The sequence below is a fragment of the Callionymus lyra genome, chromosome 8, assembly GCF_982586985.1.
Source record: "Callionymus lyra chromosome 8, fCalLyr1.hap1.1, whole genome shotgun sequence".
In the NCBI taxonomy this organism is placed as follows: Eukaryota; Metazoa; Chordata; class Actinopteri; order Syngnathiformes; family Callionymidae; genus Callionymus; species Callionymus lyra.
Window position 1 is genome coordinate 24597637 of NC_141825.1, and position 21077 is coordinate 24618713.

Here is a 21077-nt window from a genome sequence, read left to right on the forward strand (position 1 = left end):
ACTGCTGTGACAACTCAAATTTCTCTAATAAATTAAAAGGTTGATCAATCATCGGAACCACTGTGTTTTTGGATAATGGGAGGAAACTGGAGTGAACTATACGGGTCAACAGTGAACTAACGCGTACAACAGATTCCCAATTTATCAAATTTCCCGATGGAGATCTCCAAAGGAATTAATAAAGTCTAATAAAGTCTATCTAATCTAATGATGACTTTTAAAAATAAAACAGGCAAAGAGGTCCTTAGGTCATTAAAGAAGATACAAGATGTTACATCTCAACTATCATGCGTCTCTGGACCAATGAAAACACACCTACATCATCTCCATCAGCATTTTAATGAAAATAAACTCTCTTTGTACAAAAAACAAAACAAATAAATATCCACATGACCATCTGGTCGCAGGCGAAGCTTCAGTCGGCGAGTCGTCCCTCGGAATGTTTGGCGGCAGTAACGCCGCTCATGTTGCGTTCAGGCTCTGCGGGGAAACGGGAACCTCTTCTTCAAAACATCTAGTTCTGGTGGAGGTTTTCCTAGTTTCCCAGCCGCTCTGAACCACAACAGCACGACTCGAGTGTTGAAGCTTCCTCTCTGACCCACCCGGCCTCAAAATCCTCCGGCAGAAGCCTGGAGGTTCCACAAAGACCCGGACCCTCGGTTTGTGAGAGAAGTCTGGTGATCCGAGACCCTTTTTGACTCTTGGATCACTTGAGAAATAATTTGATCGTCCAACTTTTGTGTCGTCGCTCGATTCCAGATTTAAGGAGGAACAAAGAGTTCCTTTAATCGTGCGACGTTTGGACTCTTGATCAATGACTCATTAGAAAACTGCTGATTCATCGAGTTTCTCTAATCCTTGAATCAACAGAATCTACTTTTGATCAAAGACTCAACGAGTTTGAGAATTGCTTCAGACCTTCTCTCCTTATTGCACCAACGAACTGATTGTCCAAACATATTAAAGCGTGACTGTGTGAAGTTCTGACCCCGGGCCCGGGTCTTGTGTGGCTCCCCTCCTCATTTGGACCACCGGGACTAAGAACACAGCTGGAGGTGTTATTTACAAAATCTGATAAATAAAGATTATTTTCTCTACATTCAATCTCTCAAGCAGCATTTTTGTTGCCGGACTGAAACCTGGCAGAAGCAAATCTCAGGGGGGACGCCCCGAGGACCCCAAATCTCTATGTACAGCGGTTGATCAAACCCCTGCCTTGTTTCGATTAAAGTCCTCGTCTTCATTCGTTACACATCTCAGCAGCGTCGTGGAGCTTCAGGTCAACAGCGGTCAGTGGATGAGCTGTTTACTGGAGTCCTGCTGGTCTACAAGCTTCTTCTCCCGCAAACATCTTCTCTGGACGTGGTTTCGTCGAACATCCAGCAGCTTTTGCAGAGGAAGACGATCGTTTGACGGTTTGAAGCTAAAAATTTGACGTCAAAGACGAGTCTGGATGGATCTTCTTATGGTGGCAGCTTCGTGGAGCTCTAAAGCCAGACGGTGAAGAACCTGAAGGTCCACTCGCTTCAGTTATAACTCCTCGTTGAGCAGGAACTCAAAAACATTTACAAAATAAACAGGTTGACAAGACAGCAAAAAACATTACGACCACTTGTCTAATCCCATATTTTCTTGAGACACTCTCTGAGGTCCAGGAGAGTCGCGAGTTGATGGCGAGCCCTTTGGTGGACCATCAGAACCTGCACCACCTTCCAGCATTATCGCCTTATCTGGACCCACCAGTCTTCCCCCGACTGGTTCCTCCTTCCTTGGAGCTGTAGAGACTGCTGCAGACCAGCCATGTTATGGCTGATCAGGCTGTGTGTGTGTGTGTGTGTGTGTGTGTGTTAGTGTTGAATCTCGTTGATCTTTTGTGCATCGGCAGCTTTGATCCTTTAAAGCTGTAGTGAGTCCAGGACGAAGCGGGGCGTCGGTGCTAGTCCACATTAGAGGACTTGTTTCTGAAAGAGAGAGCAGAAAAGGGTTCAGTGTCGCTTCCCTGCCCCTCACGGTATTGAACGTCGAGGCATCGAGGAGACCGTCCCTGGATCAACGCTCAGACCATGTCAAAGATCTTCCATGAAACTGAACCTTTACTGGTCATCAACAGTCGCTGGTTTGCACCTTCTAGTCTTATTTAAGGAGCAACGAACCTGCCGTTAGTGCGTTGGTCCTGCAGCCTCTCCGGGCGTCTCCTCCTCCATCTTCTCCTGCTGCTGCTCCCAGTCCTCCTCCATCAGCATCATCTCCTCCCCTCCAGTCTTCGGCTCATCCTCCCCCGGTCTCTCCCCCTCTCTGCTCGCTCGTCCTCGCTGCCGGTGGCTGCGACGCACCTTCCTTGCGAGGCCTTTCCTCCGGTGGCCGAGCGAGGAGGTCTGGCTGTGGGCCGAGGAGGAGCTGTGGGACGGGGACATGGCGTGGAAGGACACGGCGGGGGACGGGGGTACGGTGAGAGGGGGAGACGTGGAAGTGACGGGTCCGGAGAGCTGAGAGGCCGTGACCGGGCTCTGCTGCATCTCCTGGTCCAGATGAAGGGCGCTGGTGGACGAGTCCGGAGCCGTGAAGCCGCTGGCTTCGGCCGGATCCCTCCGAGGAGAGTCTGGACACAAGTCGGTGTTATTCACACGTTCACCTCTAGAGGCAGTGAAGCGTCCATGAAAGATTGTGCAGATGAAGACTGACCTGGTCCACTGCTGGTCTGGGACTCGTCCGTCATCGGAGGTTCTGCCTCCTCCTGGATGGTGGGCACGGACGCCAGTAAACCTGGAGCGAACAAGTGACGCAGATGATGAGAGCAGGTTCTGAACGGACCACTGAAACCATCTTTTATCACGTGGGAAAGTTTGCTTCATTTTGACATTTATTTATTGAAATAATTTCCATATCAAATGATTTAATTAGTTTTTATAAAATAAATAAAAAGGTTAGATTATTATTTTTTTTTAAATCATATGTGTGTGTATATATATATATATATATACATATATATACACACACACACACACAGGTATATGTATACTGATATAAACAGAGTTTGTCATTTTAATTTAAATAATTATAAAAATCTATTTTAAAATTCAACATTTTTTTCTATTTAACATTTCTATTGAACATAATATAATATATTCCATTAGTGACATCAGAAAAAAATAAATAAAAATAAAGTATCAAGACATGCTTTTAAGTCACATGATTGGCTGAAAGTTCGATCAAGTAGCTCGGTAATCTCATTAGTATCATTATTGTCTGGTGGCACTTGAAATGAAAAGGAATTGATAACATCAAACAACAAAAGTATTAAATGCTTAAAAACATTTTCTTTAATCATTATCAATAAAACATTTCAAAATGATTATTTTTACCTTATTTCGTTATTTTATTCTGTTCTGCCACCACAAAACATATCCTTTGTTGAGTGTAAAACACTGGCAATAAAAGTTTCTGAATCTGATTTGAATTTTAAACAGAATCATCTAATGTTCCATTCACTGCCCCCTAACGACCAGATAAAGCTACTACAACAACACCAATTTACACAGGGCGGGAAACTGCTCCGGCTCGATGTAAACAAGGTTCCAGTGGGTGTGAATCGTAACTTCAGGTTTCATTTATTCAACTTCATATTTATGTTGATCATCTGGTTCTGGGAGTCTGGCCTGCAGGACTTACTGAGTCCTCTGTAGTGGGACAGCTGCTGGTACACCTGCTTCATCCTCTCGATGTTGAGCCGGCTGCCCTCCGCGTGGTTGATCATGGGTTTGGGGTAATCCACTCCCACCACGCAGTTCGCCGACTTCTGCACCGACTCGGGCGCATTCCATGGCTCGTAGATGTAGCGGTTTGGGTAGTCCTTCAGGATGGGGATGTAGCGCCTGCAGGGGGCAGGAGAGAGTGAGTCGAGAGCAAGGTAACAAGGAGGGGGCGAGCGGCGGCACCACCACTACCTGATGTAGTCTCCTGTGGGGTCGGTTCTCCTGCCGAAGCCCACGGGACAGTAGCAGTGGAAGAACTGCTGGAAGAAAGCGCTGCAGGACAACCACATCCAGCTGCCCGCGTTCACGCTCCAGTCGGCGTCCAGCAGCAGCTCCTCGAACACCTGAACACACCGCAGCACATCAGCGTGTGCCGGTCCTCGGATCACCAATCCAAGACCAGGGTCCGATCCCTCGCACCTTCATGCCGCTCTCCCAGGTGATCCAGAGGTCGCCCCGGGTGAGGAAGCAGGCCACGGCGTGGCGGGCCAGGTGGTGGATCCAGCCTTCTTGCCTCAGCTGGGTCATGATGGCGTCGATCCAGGGGAAGCCCGTCCGGCCCTCGGCCCATTTGGCCAGCGCTTCAGGGTTCTGGTCCCACGGGATCTGCAGAGAGAAAACACACCCGAAACTTGATGCATGCTTTCCAAAGGTTCCTTTTTCTACAGTGAACAGTCGCTCTCGGGAGCGCCCCCTGCTGGACTGAAGACATGATATTCTGCAGGCCCTCCATTTATGGTTTTAAGTTCTCTATGAGTGCTGGCTGAGCAAGAGATGTCTTATCAACGTCAGATGATCATCACATCAAATGTTATAATTGATATACCTTTGATTTTATAGTTAAGGTGGAAAAGATAGTTAAAAGGAAATTAGATTAAACTGGCCCAAATTCACAGTAACACAACACAAAAAAATCCATAAAACCCTTAACAACAAAACAAAATGAAAAATCAGATACGTCAGAAACCAAAAAAAAACTATAACTAAAACTATATATATATATATATATATATATATATATATATATATATTTCATTTGAAACATTACTGAGGACGAGAGGATTCAGTGACTCCAGCAGCTTTTAAAGCTGATGTTTGGACATATTTTGGTTTGAAAACAAATGAAAGCAGTTACGACTTCGTCAAGAGTCATGTGGTCTGTAAATACTACAACACCAGAGTCAAGTACTGGACAATACTACACATATATACTTATTACTACACTATCACAACACCAGAGTCAAGTACTCGACAATACTACACATATATACTTGCTACTACAGTATCACAACACCAGAGTCAAGTACTCGACAATACTACACATATATACTTGTTACTACACTATCACAACACCAGAGTCAAGTACTGGACAATACTACACATATATACTTGTTACTACACTATCACAACACCAGATTCAAGTACTGGACAATACTACACATATATACTTGTTACTACAGTATCACAACACCAGAGTCAAGTACTCGACAATACTACACATATATACTTGTTACTACACTATCACAACACCAGAGTCAAGTACTCGACAATACTACACATATATACTTGTTACTACACTATCACAACACCAGAGTCAAGTACTCGACAATACTACACATATATACTTGTTACTACACTATCACAACACCAGAGTCAAGTACTCGACAATACTACACATATATACTTGTTACTACACTATCACAACACCAGATTCAAGTACTGGACAATACTACACATATATACTTGTTACTACAGTATCACAACACCAGAGTCAAGTACTCGACAATACTACACATATATACTTGTTACTACACTATCACAACACCAGAGTCAAGTACTCGACAATACTACACATATATACTTGTTACTACACTATCACAACACCAGAGTCAAGTACTCGACAATACTACACATATATACTTGTTACTACAGTATCCCCATATATAGCAATATATCATACTGCCCGGTATCACCAGATTTTGACACAATACACTCCTAGTCCCAATTTTTTTTTTAATAATTTGGATCGAGTCAGACACAATCTACACACATCTAAGACGCCTGACCAGACTGACCTGGACACAGATGGGGTTTCCCTCCATGCGGTCGAAGTTGGGGTTGTTGGTGGCCGCGGTGTAGAAGAACTCCCGCCATAAGAGCTGCCCGAACAAGGACAGCGGAGGACTGTTGCGTTTACGCAGCTGCAGGACAAAAGACGGTTAAATCACGGTCGTGAAAGGACAGAAGGTCCGGGTGGACGCACCTTCATGTAGAGCTCCCTCAGGTTGTAGTAGAGGACTCGGCAGGACAAACAGCCGAAGCGTAAATATGGACTGAGACCGGTGGGACTGGCGTACAGGGAGCACCTGTTGACCCGGGGATGCTCGATGTTGGCGACCCATACCTGTCAAATATTTGCAGTGATGTTAGCGGGTGAACTGGGTCACATAAGAACAACCAGGTACCTTTTTGTCCAGGTGTTTGTTGAGTCGGTCCAGAGCCTCCGACTCACCTCCACGCCACACACCTGTAGTCAGACCTTGTGTCCTGAACCCTGAGGAAGTCCAATTGAGAGGTGTCAGTGCGGAGTTGATGCACGAGAGCAACATCACAGTTGAGATGTGGATACATTAGTTGGTGCCACAAGGACTGGACCCACAGCTGCTTTATGGAAATACTGTACATCAGTGTCATCGAAAACACTGAATGGTGGAGTTTAAAAATTCAAAACCTTTTTATAGAAACCTTTTTTTTCTAAGCATTTACTATTTTCAATTTTGTATTTGTATCTTGAAAGGTTGATTTTTTTTTTATTAAATGTTATTTTTTTTTAATCCAAACATTTTTTTTTAATTATACGTAGAGTTTGATTTTCATTCAATAAATAAAAAAATATATTCAGACACTATCAAAATCGAAACAAATACAAAGATCCAAGAGAAGATAGAAGCACTGGAGCTCAATTTATCATGATGGATTATATCAACATTTTTATATTGAATTTAATGGGAAAATAATTAAAATATATTGAATTAAGACATTTTTATTCATCATAGTCAGGAAATCCATTTTTTATTATTTTTATTCCCATTTTAAAACCTAACCCTAATCAAAAAGTACCATTCAATATAGAAAAATATAGATATAATTACCATTTAATATAGAAAATACTGAATTCAATTATTAAAAAAAACAAAACTCAACACAATAAAGTTTCAACATTTAAATTCAACCATTAAATATTCTGAAACCAATAAATAATTCCCATTATTAAATTGTTCAAGTTTATGTTCATAAGCATATCATGAATATCCAAATAATAATTCTTATTTCTTTCCATTTCTGAATATGCAAGCGACAATATACGCCTGGTTAATCCGTCAGGATTCTTCTACTTAAAGCTCGGCGTACCTAGCTCCTCTAGCGACGGGATGCTGTAGAGCTGTTCGTGATTGTCTGAGATCTTTGTGCGACATCTGTCCATCTGAGGCTGAGTGACGGTGGGCAGGGGTCTCCGGGGCAACTCCAGTCTGCTCACAATGGTCTGGAAGCGCTTAAAGGTCAGAGGCGGACTGTTGTTGTTGGTTTCGATGATCCTGGCGAAAACACACAAGTCGTCACGGAGAGCAGACGGAGCTCCGAGTACCGAGGGTGAGTCACGGAACAGAACCAGATCTGCTCGTTCAAGATGCACAGATTATGTTTCCTGTGCAGATCCAGAATTGAAATAAAAACTCTAGACATTTTAGATACGTTTGGTTACACGGATGACACTTCATTGAGTCACATGCTGCGTCTCAAAAATATTACTTCCCTTAGTGAACTGGAAGTTAGTATGCATCAGGATAGTGTACGTACTAACTAGTAACTAATTCTCCACAGATAGTATGTCTCAAACCAAACTCTGCTGCTACACACTAACAGGAAATGACGCGACAGCTTCTTCTTCTACTACTATTTAAGCATGATTTCAACCAGCTGTAGGAACACTAGCGCCACCTGCTGGCAGCTCGTTTGGTTTGGATCAAGAAATGAGAATATTGGCGAAATATTTATGCCGGTATCAGCACTGAAGACGTGTCATCCTCTTACTGCTGGCTAGAAGTAATACACCTGTAAGTATCTGTATGTATGTATGTATGTATGGATTGTTTACAACGTCACCAAGATGGCAGCAGTTTAGGGTAGAAAGTGTCCATACATACTCAGTTTTGTGGGCGTTTTAGTGACAATTTAGTGTGCATAGAGCACTACATTTCACATGTTAAGAATTGAGACGCACTTATGCAATAAAAATGCTAAGTTTAAGTATTCGATTTGAGATACAGCGACAGTTGATCACATATTTTGTGTCATAAAAATTACACAGAACACCAAAAAAAAGCTAATCTTTAAATATATTGTAGCTACGATCAGGAAAGCCTCATGTCTTTATTTACACTGTGACGAAGAAAGGTGATTCATTTGAACAGCAGATTAACTTCAACACAAACACAGAACTTGGCGCGAGGCACCAACTGCCGCACCTCACTTACGGTGCCAACAAATAGGTGAACTCACATTAAGCTCGTCTACACACTGCTCAATTAACTGGCAGCTGGTCGCTCGCTACGATACTGCTTTTATATTCCAGTCTCTGTTTCTACGTCAAGAGGACTGTGATGGGATGGCTGGCTGGGGGGCAAAAGAGTACAGGAGCTGTTTAGGTCATTGTTACCACGAGGGTTGTTGAGATGGTACCTCATTATAATGTTGATTTTGAAAGTTCAAATAAATGTTTTATCAATAAATGTCAATTGAAAGAAGTTCAAAACTAAATGGTCACCGTCTTCATTTGATGTGGGGAAGGTTTCAGAACATAGCCTCTGCAATCAATGGGGGACCACTGTGGGGAGGGACTACCTTTTGAAATGAATTGACTTATAATTTAAAAAAAAAACAATGCTTATGCGTCAAGATACTACACATTGATGACAAAGATTAACCACCAAAACAACAAGCGTGAAAGGTTTTTCGCCAATAACTCCTGAGCGTGATCAAGTAAATGAAGTCAATGTCAAAGTAGAAAATGAACACGTGCAGTAGCAGTTAAGTCAACATGCACCAATTCCAATTGCACAAAACTGGCACCAAACTTTTAATCATACGTTGATGCTCTCACTTGGTGTCACACCATCAGATTTCAGCCACAGTCTGAATGTGCTTCATCTAAATCATCAGAGCATCCATGAGGAGAAATATGAATATTCTCCAGGATACACCCGATGACTTCTCACCCCAGTTAAACTCTGCGTTTATAGTGTGCGGCTTATACAACAGACCTGATCTGAGGGCCTGTGATTGGCTGCTGCACTGTGACTGGCATGAGTGGTCACATGTCACGCTACACAGAGCTGGGACAGAGGAGGGAAAATGTAATTTTGGTGCCGGAAAATTGATGGCAAGTTACATTTGGGAAGATACCTGCAACACAACTGTAGCATTGAGTTCCTGGAAGATGATCAGTAAACTACGAATCACAGCTCATTACATCCGTGAACCGGTTGTTCATGACCATTTGCTTTAGATCAAAATGATCCAGATTTGCAAATCATCATTTTTTTGCTTTCCAGGATCATGTCTTATATTGTTGGCTTTGATCTTCCTGAACAAGACGCAGAGTTAAATATTAACTTTAAGTGTTTTTAGGAAAGACAAAAATAACATAAACGCATAAGTTTTCCGGCCTTTGGGTCACATTGACCCTAGGATAACGCACGGGTTAATGTTCAATAAATAAATGCAAAAAAAGAGCCTTATTAATTCCTCTGTGAAAATATTTAGATATTCAAAATCTGATTGTATTCCCTTTGAAAATAGTACTATCATTTCACAAGACGGAGTCGGGCAACCAATCAATGTTTCACCTTCAATTCCAAAAGGCGTTTCATCACCAGACAATATAAACAAACATGGTTGAGGACGTCAGTAACACGAGTGAACTGAGCAGTTGATTAACAAATGTAAATGTTTCTGTCAAATATCATGATCTCTGCTCAGAATCCCTGTATAACTCGAATCAGTTCCTTGTGTTCCAAACTTCGGCGTCACAAACGGATGAACAGGAAACATGCATGAGCAGGAGCAACAGGGGAGGATGAATATTAAACCCGTGTGACTAACCGATCCAGATTGAAGAGAGTGTGGGAGTTGCGGACGATGGTCTCCACTCCCAGTTCCTGAGCCATCTTGATGATGGCGTTGTCCCGCTCCTTCCCATAGGGCTCCGGGTCGTACTCAAAGGTCAGGCGGGTCATTTTCCATTCCTGCGGAGGAGAGGTTACGGATGCGGTCAGGGGCGTGTGCGAGAGTCAGACTGAGACACCGACTCATACACTGTGGACGTCTATTAGAACAAACTCCGTCATTTTATGAGGCCCAGCTGACAGTCGACTCAAAGTACAAGTGGATTCATTTTGATGTCGAAGTGTAAAGATGCCAGTGTTAAAGATACGTGACAGAGATGCAGAATGTCAACAATAAGAGTAAAATAATGTTAAAAAACAGAAAAAAACAGGACAGAATTAAGATAAATTAAGCATCAAAGATGAAAAGAAAATCAGACATCACTTGGACTGCTAAAAGATTTGGCCACTTGTGAGAGTAAGTTCGACACTGCAGTTGATTCAGAACTCTGCAGCGAGACTTCTGAGCCGCTCTAGTAGAAGAACTCACATTTCTCCGATCCTTAAAACTCTTCACTGGCTTCCAGTTTCTTTCAGGATCAACTTTAAAATTATGGTTCTTACTTTCAGATCTATTCATGGTCAGACCTTCCATCAGTGATCTGATCCAGACTTACACCCCAGCTCGGGCTCTGAGGTCTGTGGATCAGAATCTACTGATGGTTCCTGAACACGCTTCAGGACCAGAGGAGAGAAATCCTTCCAGGCTGTTGCTCCTAAGCTTTGAAACAATCTTCTTCCTCTCTTTGCTCTTGATGGATCTACTGACTCCTTCAAGAAACACCTTAAGACGTTTTTATTTGTTCAGGCTTTTCCTTGAACTCCTGTTGTGTTATCAGTTTTATCTTGACCTTTTAAGTATATATTTTATTGAATATTGTTTTGATTGTTTAAGCGCTTTGTGACCCTGGTCTGGAAAAGCGCTATACAAATAAAAATGACTTACTTACTTACTAAGATGGTCAAGGACTAGATACTTTTTTGTCATTCAAATCCGCCGTGCTGCCACCTGCCCCGTCATGTGAAGAACGAGCTCATGACAACCTGACAATCTAAGTGCGCTGACGACCTGCAGCGGATTATGACACACGTGATCAGTCAATCCATCGGCTGTCGCGGCAGACATGCATCTCCACGGCAACCGTCTTCATCATACCGTAGGAACTACGAGGTGATGTTGGGAGCAGGTGAAATTATGTTTGGTATCAAAGAGTCAAGTTTAAACATCCGTCCAATCAGAGGGCAGATTTGAGGGTTACATGTGCAGAGAAGAAGTTGAAGAGAAATATAATACACTTTTCAAAAGACAGCAGGAAGTCTTTCTGTCAACAAACCAGCAACCACTTTAGTCCCGGTAATCTGACGCACCAAAACTCCCAGAATCAACACCGTTTTATCTGATAAAAAACAGCTCAGATGATAAGCCAGAACCATCCTCATTGTCAACATCCAGCTTCTCTTCTCACAGCCCTTTATTGAACCGTCAACCTACTTCCTAACTAGTTGTCCGATGACGGATAACCAGGTGACCCTCATTCCTTGTGTGAGACAATGTCAAGTACACAAGCAAGAGTTTTTATCTCTGAATCATCCCCAGATCAGGCGTTTCCACCAGTGACCCAAATGTCTCAGAGGGACAGAATCTTCGTGAGACACGTAGAATCGGGTCGAGTTATGAGTCTTAGGTGTGTCTGGTTACTTCTGCTGGGACCAACCTCGTCTGATCCCTCAAAGAAGAACCAGGCGTTCTTCTGCCAGAGCTTCTGCCAACAGCAAGACCCGACTACGACTGCGTGAAACTCTACAGGATATATTTTATTTACTTATCTACTTATCATGGATGATATCAGACTAATGTCGAGGCTATTTGACAGTGCATTTGTTTATTCTAGGATCACATTCACAAGTCAAAAGGTTATAAGGGAGGTGTGACTACTTCATCAGGCAAGATTTATTAGTTTCTCAATTCAACCCTTCCCAACCAGGGGTGTTAAAAATATTGATACAAATCTTGTCTTGTCTTTTCACCACGCCATATCATTATTTTACAGCACTGTTTTGGTTAAAAATACACACACATACATATATAATATATATATATATATATACAGTATACACATATATATGTATACATTTTTTGGGGGCTTTCAAATCATATATTATCTTAAAAGTTTTTAATTTATTTACAACTTACAAGCAAATATTCACAGACTTTGTTCATTTGTTGACAGTTGACTGCAGCAACTTTTAAAGATGATGTTTGGACATTTTGGGTTCAACACAAATGAAAGCAACACCAGAGTAAAGTACTCAGACAATACAAATATATCCTAAAGTATTCCAATAATTAATATCTTATACGTATTATTAAGCCAGATTTTTTCAAATATTTAAAAAAAGTTTTTTTTTTTCCAAAATAGTTGCCTTAAACCACCATGAGAGTCAGATCTGGGGTCAGCAGGTCTGAACCAGTGAAACTTTACTATGTTCTAAGGATGTTCCTGAGATTCCGCCCATTAAAGGAGTCTTTCTGCACACACACCAGCAGCGTACAAACATGACTATGACGAGACTTAAAATGCTCCGACCTTGAAGAGCCGGGGGAAGACGTCGGTGGGCTGTCCTCGGACCACAAACAGTCTTGAGTTGAGCTTCTTCAGGCTGCAGTCCAAGTCCTCCAGGGCCTCCAGCAGAAACCTGCACACACACACAAATGAGCCATGTCAGTGGTGGTTAGTCGAGCACTGCAAAACCCAGCAATGGGTTAGAAGGTTCATGTGAATCCATCTACCATCTGAATCATTCTGAGAGAAAAAACAACAAGAATCAGGTTCTGTGAGAGACGTTCGAAAACATTCAGTTGAAACCATCGAGCTCTTTGTTAATGAAAGGGAAACTCATCCCTCTTTCATCACAAATTCCTACAACACAAGATCATCACTGAGCAGCCGCTCATGGAACCACCTCATCAGAGGAGGTCAGGCGGAGATTTGCTCGTGGTCAAGTGTCATTGAGGTGGTGAGAGAAAGATACTGACAGGCCTAGTTTTATCAGCTATAATAGTCGATTTGACACATGTGTGCTCGACTCAAGATTCGAGTCCAAATGGTTTCAAGATGATGCACATGTTCTTCGAAGCCATCTACTGTTATTCCTGCAGCAGGGACCAGATGTTGCAAGGGTGTGTTCATTCAGAGAGGAATTCTGGCAGGGCTTGTAATGACAGTCATTTACACGTGACGGCGTGCGTCTTGTGCATGTGAATAAAAACATCAGAAGAATGTCCTCCGCTCGAAGCCAACTCTGGGTCGGAAGAAGACCGACATGTCCTCTGATGCTTAAGGGTCCTATTTAAGTCGTGTTGTCATTCATGGCAACTTCAATAGTCAGTTTGAAAATAAGTTCTGTTCCTGAGCTCTCAGCCAACTGGACTCGGTCTTCCAGATCTATGGTCTACAGCTCATCTATGTGGGCTGATGCTACTTCAGGACTTCTTCCATCCTACTCCATCTTTTTGATCATGTTTTGTTTTCATGTATTGCCTTCCTCCCATTTCACTCATTCATATTCAATGAATAGATAAAAAACGTGATTATTATGTTAGTTGTAGAGCTATTGACTCAATGATTAAAGTTTAAGAATACATAAATGTAACTATGCATTGACTTTCGAGAGGGTGATCTTAAAACATGCAATTTTTTTTTTTTTTTTTTAAATAACACACACAGATATTTGTAAACGCTATTTATTATGAAATAAATAAACAATAATAATGTTAAATAATACAAATAAAATACATTCAATTAAATTAAATATATAACTATGCCCGGATCACTAAAATGTTTTAATTAAATGTTTATTTGTATTCAATATTATCATTTTATATGCCGTTTTATGGTAATAGCCCTTGTTTTGTTTTTTTTAATTAATCTCTTTTAATTACGTTCATATAATTTCATTGTTATATTCAATAATACCACAACAACAAATTCCAGTTGTGTTTACAAAGCTGGCAATGATGTTTTGTGATTCTTAAGCTGAATTATTCACTGCTAAGCATAATTATTAACTTTGTTGATATCTCAGTTTATAAATCAAATACATTTTTATTTAATTTCATTTTATTTCGTCTACAAATGGATTAAAACGACAGATCAGAGGCACTTGAAGCGAGTGTGGAAACAGGGTTGATCTGTCAGGGTCACAGGTTTGTATTTGATTCTCATGAGTCATTGTGAAAAAAGTTAAAACAACACAAAAGTTAAGACCCAACATCCCAAAGTAACTACGCAGCTGCCGTGACGTCACAGGGGAGTTGGCAAGATGTGAATACAGGTTAACATTGACATTCAAATACAAGAATACGAGAATAAAAACCTGAACATTATGACCACCTGTCTTAAGTGGTGGAGTTCTGAACCACAACAGAAGTTATGGAGCTTTAGTCAGTTTGTTAGTCTTAAGTTTGTTTCCAGACACGAGTCATAATAAACGTGTTTTTCTCAACACTTGTTGTTACTGGTTTATGTGATGCGTTTTAAAGAGAAAATAACGACTTGAGACAAACCTGAGACAGTTAACTTTGGACAAACGACTGACCTCTAACAAGTTAAGTATGTTAAAGGGAGAATAAGACTTGAAAATGACGTTATTAGAAAGACAAACGTTTCTGGGGCGAAACGAAAGTTGCGTTGTTGTGTTCGGACTTGATTAGCATTAGCATTAGCTTGCTGACGTAAGAGGAGGCCTGGCCCTCCACCATAGCGCCACAAACTGTACAAAAAAGGTGAATTAACCCACATGTTAGTGGGACATATAGACGCCCAGGGCCGTACATTAAACAAACAAACATTCCACTGAAGCGAGGTGACAAACCTCCATCGGTTTATTCCAACGTTGGCGGCTCCAGCGAACCACGGGTCCAGGATATAAACACAGCGCACGGTGTCGGCTCCGTTCAGGGCCTCCTGCAGCGCCGGGTTGTCGTGAAGACGCAGACCTTTGCGAAACCAGTGCACGGAATTCACCACCATGGCGGCTCCTTTTTAGTCCATCGCGGGAGGCGAAATAATCCAGAAGAGTCGAGTTAAAAGTCCACAAAAAAATCCGCGTCAACAAGACGGAGAAAGTTTGCTGTCTGTCAAACTGCTGTCTGAGGAGGGGGCGGGACCGGCGGGGGGAGCTCGGCTCGCTGATTGGTCGACGGAGGGAAAGCCAAAGCGCCATTATAAAACAGGCGGGCGGTGATTGGCTGCTCGCGGTCTCTTCGGTGTCACGTTTCCAAGTGGGGGCGCTGTCGAGCTGCACCTGATGGATCCAGCCTGAGCGACGTCACGTGTTCGAAATATGAAAACATTTGTAAAAACGTTTCGATGAATCGATTAGTTTCTCAAACCGGTGGCACTCAAACTAGGATTAAAGATGAAAAGGCAACAAACACACACACACAAATCCTTCACACTACTGAACAACCCCAATATATAAACTACGATCACAAAACTAAATGAAAATAAAAATAAATAAAAAACAATTCAGAAACCTCTGCTCATTGTTGAATTGCTGGGATCTGTTTTTCCTTAATCAACTATAGTCTTACTTCAAATGTAAAGTGTCTTGAGATAACGTTGTTATGCTAAGACACTTTAAATGAAATTGAATTGAAAATTGAAAATATTTTTAGTGTTTTTTCACACGTGTATTTGTGGTTGTGCATTTCTGCATGTGTGTTTTACGTGTATTGTGTGTAATTCTGCATGTGTGTATTACAGCATGCATATGGGTTTTGTTTTAGTGAATTTGTATGTGCTTCTTTGTCTGTGGTTAAAGGGAACCTAATGTGCCGATTTAAGTGTCTCTTATATTGTCCTAGGACGGACCTGGGCAAAGTGCGGCCCTTTTGACTGTATTTATGCGGCCCTCGTAATGTCAAAGAATGATTGTGAACAAATGGTTCTAATGCAATAACAAATGTATTTTGTATTTATTATTCATTTGCATTTTCACATAACACTTCCCTCCTTTTTGTGTGTAATTGTGTGTGTATATATTAATCCCTTAAAACATTTTTTTTTAAGTTAATCGAAGAAATGTTTTGAAAAAAACGTATCTTTACAAGAATAAAATTGCATCTTATTTAGCTTAGTAAATATCATTGCCAAAATGACGCATTTTTAGGGATTTTTTCGTTTTTCTTTTTGCTTGACGGCCCCTAACAACATTCACAGAATTGAATGTGGCCCTTGAAGAATTTTAATTGCCCACCCCCGTTCTAGGACCTCTATTACGCATATCAGTATGTTTCTTTTTGCACAAAACTCTCATTTAATAAAGATATTTACATTGGAAAATACGCTTAAGCCCCGCCCACTTGAGATGCGCCGTTTTGGCTGGAGAAGAAGTCTCGTCCAAGCAGCCACGCCCACTCTGCTCTGATTGGTCACAAACCACAAGTTGCATTCAAGGACTCTTGCAAATTCCAAACTCACCCCTAAAAATCCCGTTTTGTACATTAAAAACTAATAATAAAAATAAGGTTTGCTGCTTAATGTACACATTACAAAACCACCTAAAGGCAGAAATAACTCTCACCATGTTTACATAGACACCTCAGCCAGAGTGATGTCAGACTGTTTAATTTAAACCGTAATCTTGTTTGGCGAGATTTCAGACGAGAACTTTATCAAGTAATAACTTCAAAACGGAGAAACGTCATGATGAATGAACTACTTTGAAGAGGACGACCTCAACATTTACAAGATGTGTATAAGTCAGGAGAGTTGGGTTTTCACATCAGGTGTCCTTTAACGACTCTCAGGTGAATCCACTTTGCCAGGTGAGCTGTCGGGTATAAAGGCCTCAGTGTTGGTGGAGACTCCTGTGTGTCTGCTGGGCTTCGTGTCTTTCAACAAATCTGCACAAAAACTTTGAGCTTCAAGTTTCTTCAACATGTTGTGAGTCGCTGCAATGTTGACAAACGTGACTCGTGCTTGACCAGGACTTCTCTCTGCAGGTGGCTGGCTCTGGTTCTGCTGGGCGGAAGCGTCAGCTGCTATCCGATACCTGTAGGTGAGTTGAACCTCCGTGTGCTCTAGAGAATATTGTGAACGTGTTCAGACTTGAGTTGTTTGAGCTCGAGGTGCTTCTTTCTGTGTAAAATAAGTTGAAACGAGATCGATCCACTTCAGCTCCACCAGACCTTGTCTCTCGCTCTCTCTCTCTCTCTCCAGGTCCTGTCTCTCATCCGCACCCTCAGGCGTTCTGGTCTAAAGGAGGACTGAGTCCTGACCAGGCCGTCTATCAGGAAAAACAACAGCTCACACTTCTTGGACCTGATAATCAAAACTGTCCCGACTGCTCTTCTGAAGACGTCCAAACTGCTGAACCTGTTGCTGAAGAAGAAGAGTTTGCAGTAGAGGAGCCGGTCTTCAGTGACGTGTCTGACCTGGAACCAGTCTACGCCTTCAAATCTCGCTCTCGCTACCAGAGGGGTCGTGCCGTGTTCGCCGAGACCACCTACATCCCTCGTCCTCCTCCTCCTCCTCCTGCTGTACCTGCTAAAGTCTATGGTCCAGATGAGGTCCAGTCTCTGGGGAACTACTGAACACTGGATTTTGAAAAAATAAAATGTTGGAACTTATTTGGAACGCATGTTGTCTGCATCTTGGCCTTGGTGACCTTTTTTATGGCTCATGATCGTCCTTGGGACCCAGTTAAGGTCCATGAGTTTTGTTTTTCAGAACATGAGGTGGCTTTTTGTATCTCCTTGATCAATATTTAACTTTTTCAGTTTAGTAAACGCTTTAACTGAACAACTTCAAAGGGTGTAACCCCCCCCCCCCCCCCAAAAAAAATAGACAAGCTGGGAAAAATGGAACAAAGATGCTCTGCTGAAGGATTTCCATTTTTATCAGTTTCATGTTGTGGCGCTGACGTCCAGGCAGGAAATCTGTAACTGTCAATCAAATTCTAAATCTACTTGCATTGACATAAAATGGAACATCAAAGGTCAACAGACATAGAATAATGAGGTTAATGACGGGTGAATGCGCTTTTTATCGGTTAAGCAATATCAACATTAACATATTTACACGTCAGTGGAACAGTGGAGTGACCCAAAGAAATTACGAAATGTCTTATGTTCTGAATCAGGGGTCATCAACCTTTTTGCTTCTCCAATGGCACCATGTGACCTGAAGGGCTACCATCAGTTTGCTACAAACATTTGAAATAACTTGACATATAAACTGTATAATTATGGCTGATAAATGCTGTTCCTCTAATACACTGATCACATTAGTGATCCTTCAATAAATACCAAGGGGGGCAACGAGAAAAGAAACACAAAACCAAACACAAGATGTATAAAAAATATTTTTTTAAACAGGCCCAAGCGCTGCTTCAGTGTCTGCGGGCACCATGTTGGTGACCCGTGTTTGGGATTGAAGAAGATTTTATGACAGATCCGATATTATCTGTGTTATGTATTTATTTTTTATTCCATGTATTGTGGCCCAGAGGAAGCAGAACACACAGCAATGACGGGATGAGCAGGTTTATTGAAGCTCTCCTCCTGACCAGAAGTTACGTGATTTCTCGGTAATCGAACAACATGTCATTGCAGTCCCGACCTTTATCACCTCAATGTTCGTTACACTTCCATGTAGGGAGGTCTTGGCTGACCCGGCTCAGTTTTGGCAGCTTCCAAACACCCCTCTTTCCTAATTCCAGGTCGGCCTGACCCCGGCTCCTGTTGGCCTTGACATCTCCTCACGTGCGCCGGAAACTCAGCAGCCTGGTGTTCTGATCAAAACAAGTTCCACTATGAACTTGAGGGTTTCTACTTTATTTTACATCTTATTTTCATGTCTTAAATCAGCTGAAATGTTCCATACGGCCGTGATACTGGAGGAAGGTTGTTGGTAATTCTATGTTGTATGTGTGTGTTGATGTAAGTGTGTATGTGTTTCTTACTTAAATATAACTGAGTCAATGATTTCCAGCGTTAAATAAGATAAGAACCCAACAATATCAAGTATTATCTTGATCTTTAAAGTATGTACCTTTTTGAGTATTGTTTTGATTGTTTAAGCGCTTTGTGACCCTGGTCTCGAAAAGCGCTATATAAATAAATATTACTTACTTACTTACAACCTGTGTTAGCCCTAACTATATATATTTCATCCATGGAGTGTGTGAGGATGGTCAGCAGGGGGCAGTGAAGTACTCGACTTTGATGTGGCCTTCATGAGCTCAAAGAGGTCATGTGACCTGGAGCCTCCGCTGCAGGTGATCCAGAATCAACAGAGGAGGTTAAAGGCAGTTTCTGGTGTGAAGCTCCAGTTCTGTCGTGCTCTGTCTGAGCTCAGCGTCAATTTTCTTGTCCTAACGTTTAAGCTGCCTGACCTCTGACCCCTGCGTCCACCCAGGATGGTGTGAGTAGAACCCGTCGAACTCCTTGTACATTTTGATACTTCCTGTCATCGCTGGTGATGTTTTAAAGCTCTCGAATGTTCTTGGATGATCTTCAGTCAAACTGCTGTTTCTGTTGCAGGTCGTTGATGGTTCTCAGTCTCTTGGTCGGCACAACTGTCTGCCTGCCTGTGTACCCGGGTATGATGCTAACCTGTCTCACTGTCTTGACCTTTTCAAGCTTATGTTTTATGGAGTATTTTTGAAGCGCTTTGTGACCCTGGTCTGGAAAAGCACTTTACAAATATAAATTACTTTTTGTGCAATCACTACATTTGAGATTTTACTCTTGTGTCTGTTCATGGTGGTCTTTGTCCAGCAGGGTCCAACCCGCCCTACGACAACTACTGGTCTTCCGGTAGCGTGGTGGTCAACCCCAGCACAGGAATCAACCAGAGTCCGTACGTGGCTTACCGCGCTCCGGCATACGACGCTCCGGTCGACGATGCTTCTCCGGTCGACGATGCTTCTAAGACCCCAGAAACTCCGGAGGAGGGTCCGGTCGTGAGCGCGACCGAGGAGCCCGTCTTCAGCGACGTGTCCGACCTGGAACTGGTTTACTCCTTCAGATCTCGGTCTCGGTACCAGAGGGGGCGAGCCGTGTTCGTGGAGACCACCTACATCCCCGCTGCGCCCCCTGCGCCCCCTGCTCCACCACTGGACCCAAAGCCAGTCCAAAAGCCAGTCAAAGAGCCAGTCAAAAAGGCTTCGGTCTAGAGATGAGTCGCAGCAGATGACGACGTGGTCTTTGGCAATAAAAGTTTTTTTTTTGGAATGACACGGAACATTCAAGTCTTTGGTCATTTTTAACATGCTTTATGTAGACTGAATCTAAAGGGACCATATGTTTGGGAGGAATAGACTATGATCTGAAACATCAACGACACTGCTGTGGAAATGATGAGGCAGCGAACATAAAGTTTGGCTTTATGTTTGCTGCTTGGCCATGATGACCTGTAAGTAGTCTTTATTTAATTATAGCGCTTTTCCAGACCAGGGTCACAAAGCGCTTAAACAATCAAAATATTCAATAAAGTATATACTTTAAAGATCAAGATAAAACTAACACAACAAAAGTTCCAGAAAATCAAGGAAAAGCCTGAACAAATGAAAACGTCTTAAGATGTTTCTTGAAGGAGTCAGTAGATCATCAAGTGCAAAGCGGGGATAATTCCAACGTTTAGGAGCAACAGTCTGGAAGGATTTCTCTCCTCTGGTCCTGAACCGTGTTCATGAACCATCAGTAGATTCTGATCCACAGACCTCAGAGCCCGAGCTGGGGTGTAAGTCTGGATCAGATCACTGATGGAAGGTCTGACCATGAATAGATCTGAAAATAAGAACCAGAATTTTAAAGTTGATGCTGAAAGAAAATGGCAGCTAGTGAAGAGTTTTAAAGATCGGAGAAATGTGAGTTCTTCTACTAGAGCGGGTCAGAATTCTCGCTGCAGAGTTCTGAATCAACTGCAGGCGAGACACATCCTTCTTGTTAAGACATGAAAACGAACTGTTGCAATAGTCCAGGTGAGAAGAAACAAACGCATGAATGCTTGACATATTGATGAAGAAAATGTGAATTAAGGAAATTCACAAGAACATGTGGACCACATGCTGCCCTTTGTATTAAAATATT

General features: G+C 42.2%; 2 protein-coding genes across 3 annotated transcripts; one reads left to right on the plus strand and one right to left on the minus strand.

Moving 5' to 3' along the window:
* Positions 1-320: 320 nt before the first annotated feature.
* Positions 321-15128, minus strand: cry2 (cryptochrome circadian regulator 2). The gene is made up of 13 exons (XM_087798264.1): positions 14852-15128; positions 12565-12673; positions 9915-10057; positions 7164-7348; positions 6218-6306; positions 6016-6156; positions 5828-5953; positions 4173-4358; positions 3945-4096; positions 3670-3872; positions 2683-2763; positions 2154-2599; positions 321-1961 (listed from the first exon to the last, which is right to left on the minus strand). The coding sequence occupies exons 1-12, from the start codon at positions 15007-15009 to the stop codon at positions 2160-2162; spliced, it is 2013 nt and encodes a 670-aa protein (XP_087654390.1). The 5' UTR covers positions 15010-15128; the 3' UTR covers positions 321-1961; positions 2154-2159.
* A 4195-nt stretch (positions 15129-19323) lies between these two features.
* On the plus strand, positions 19324-20199 carry LOC148074346 (uncharacterized). 2 transcript variants are annotated; one of them, XM_087798061.1, is made up of 3 exons: positions 19324-19407; positions 19527-19585; positions 19764-20199. In XM_087798061.1, the coding sequence occupies exons 1-3, from the start codon at positions 19403-19405 to the stop codon at positions 20159-20161; spliced, it is 462 nt and encodes a 153-aa protein (XP_087654187.1). In that variant the 5' UTR covers positions 19324-19402; the 3' UTR covers positions 20162-20199. The 2 variants fall into 2 exon arrangements, with proteins under 2 accessions (XP_087654187.1, XP_087654188.1); XM_087798062.1 differs by having other exon boundaries at positions 19767-20199.
* Positions 20200-21077: the final 878 nt, after the last annotated feature.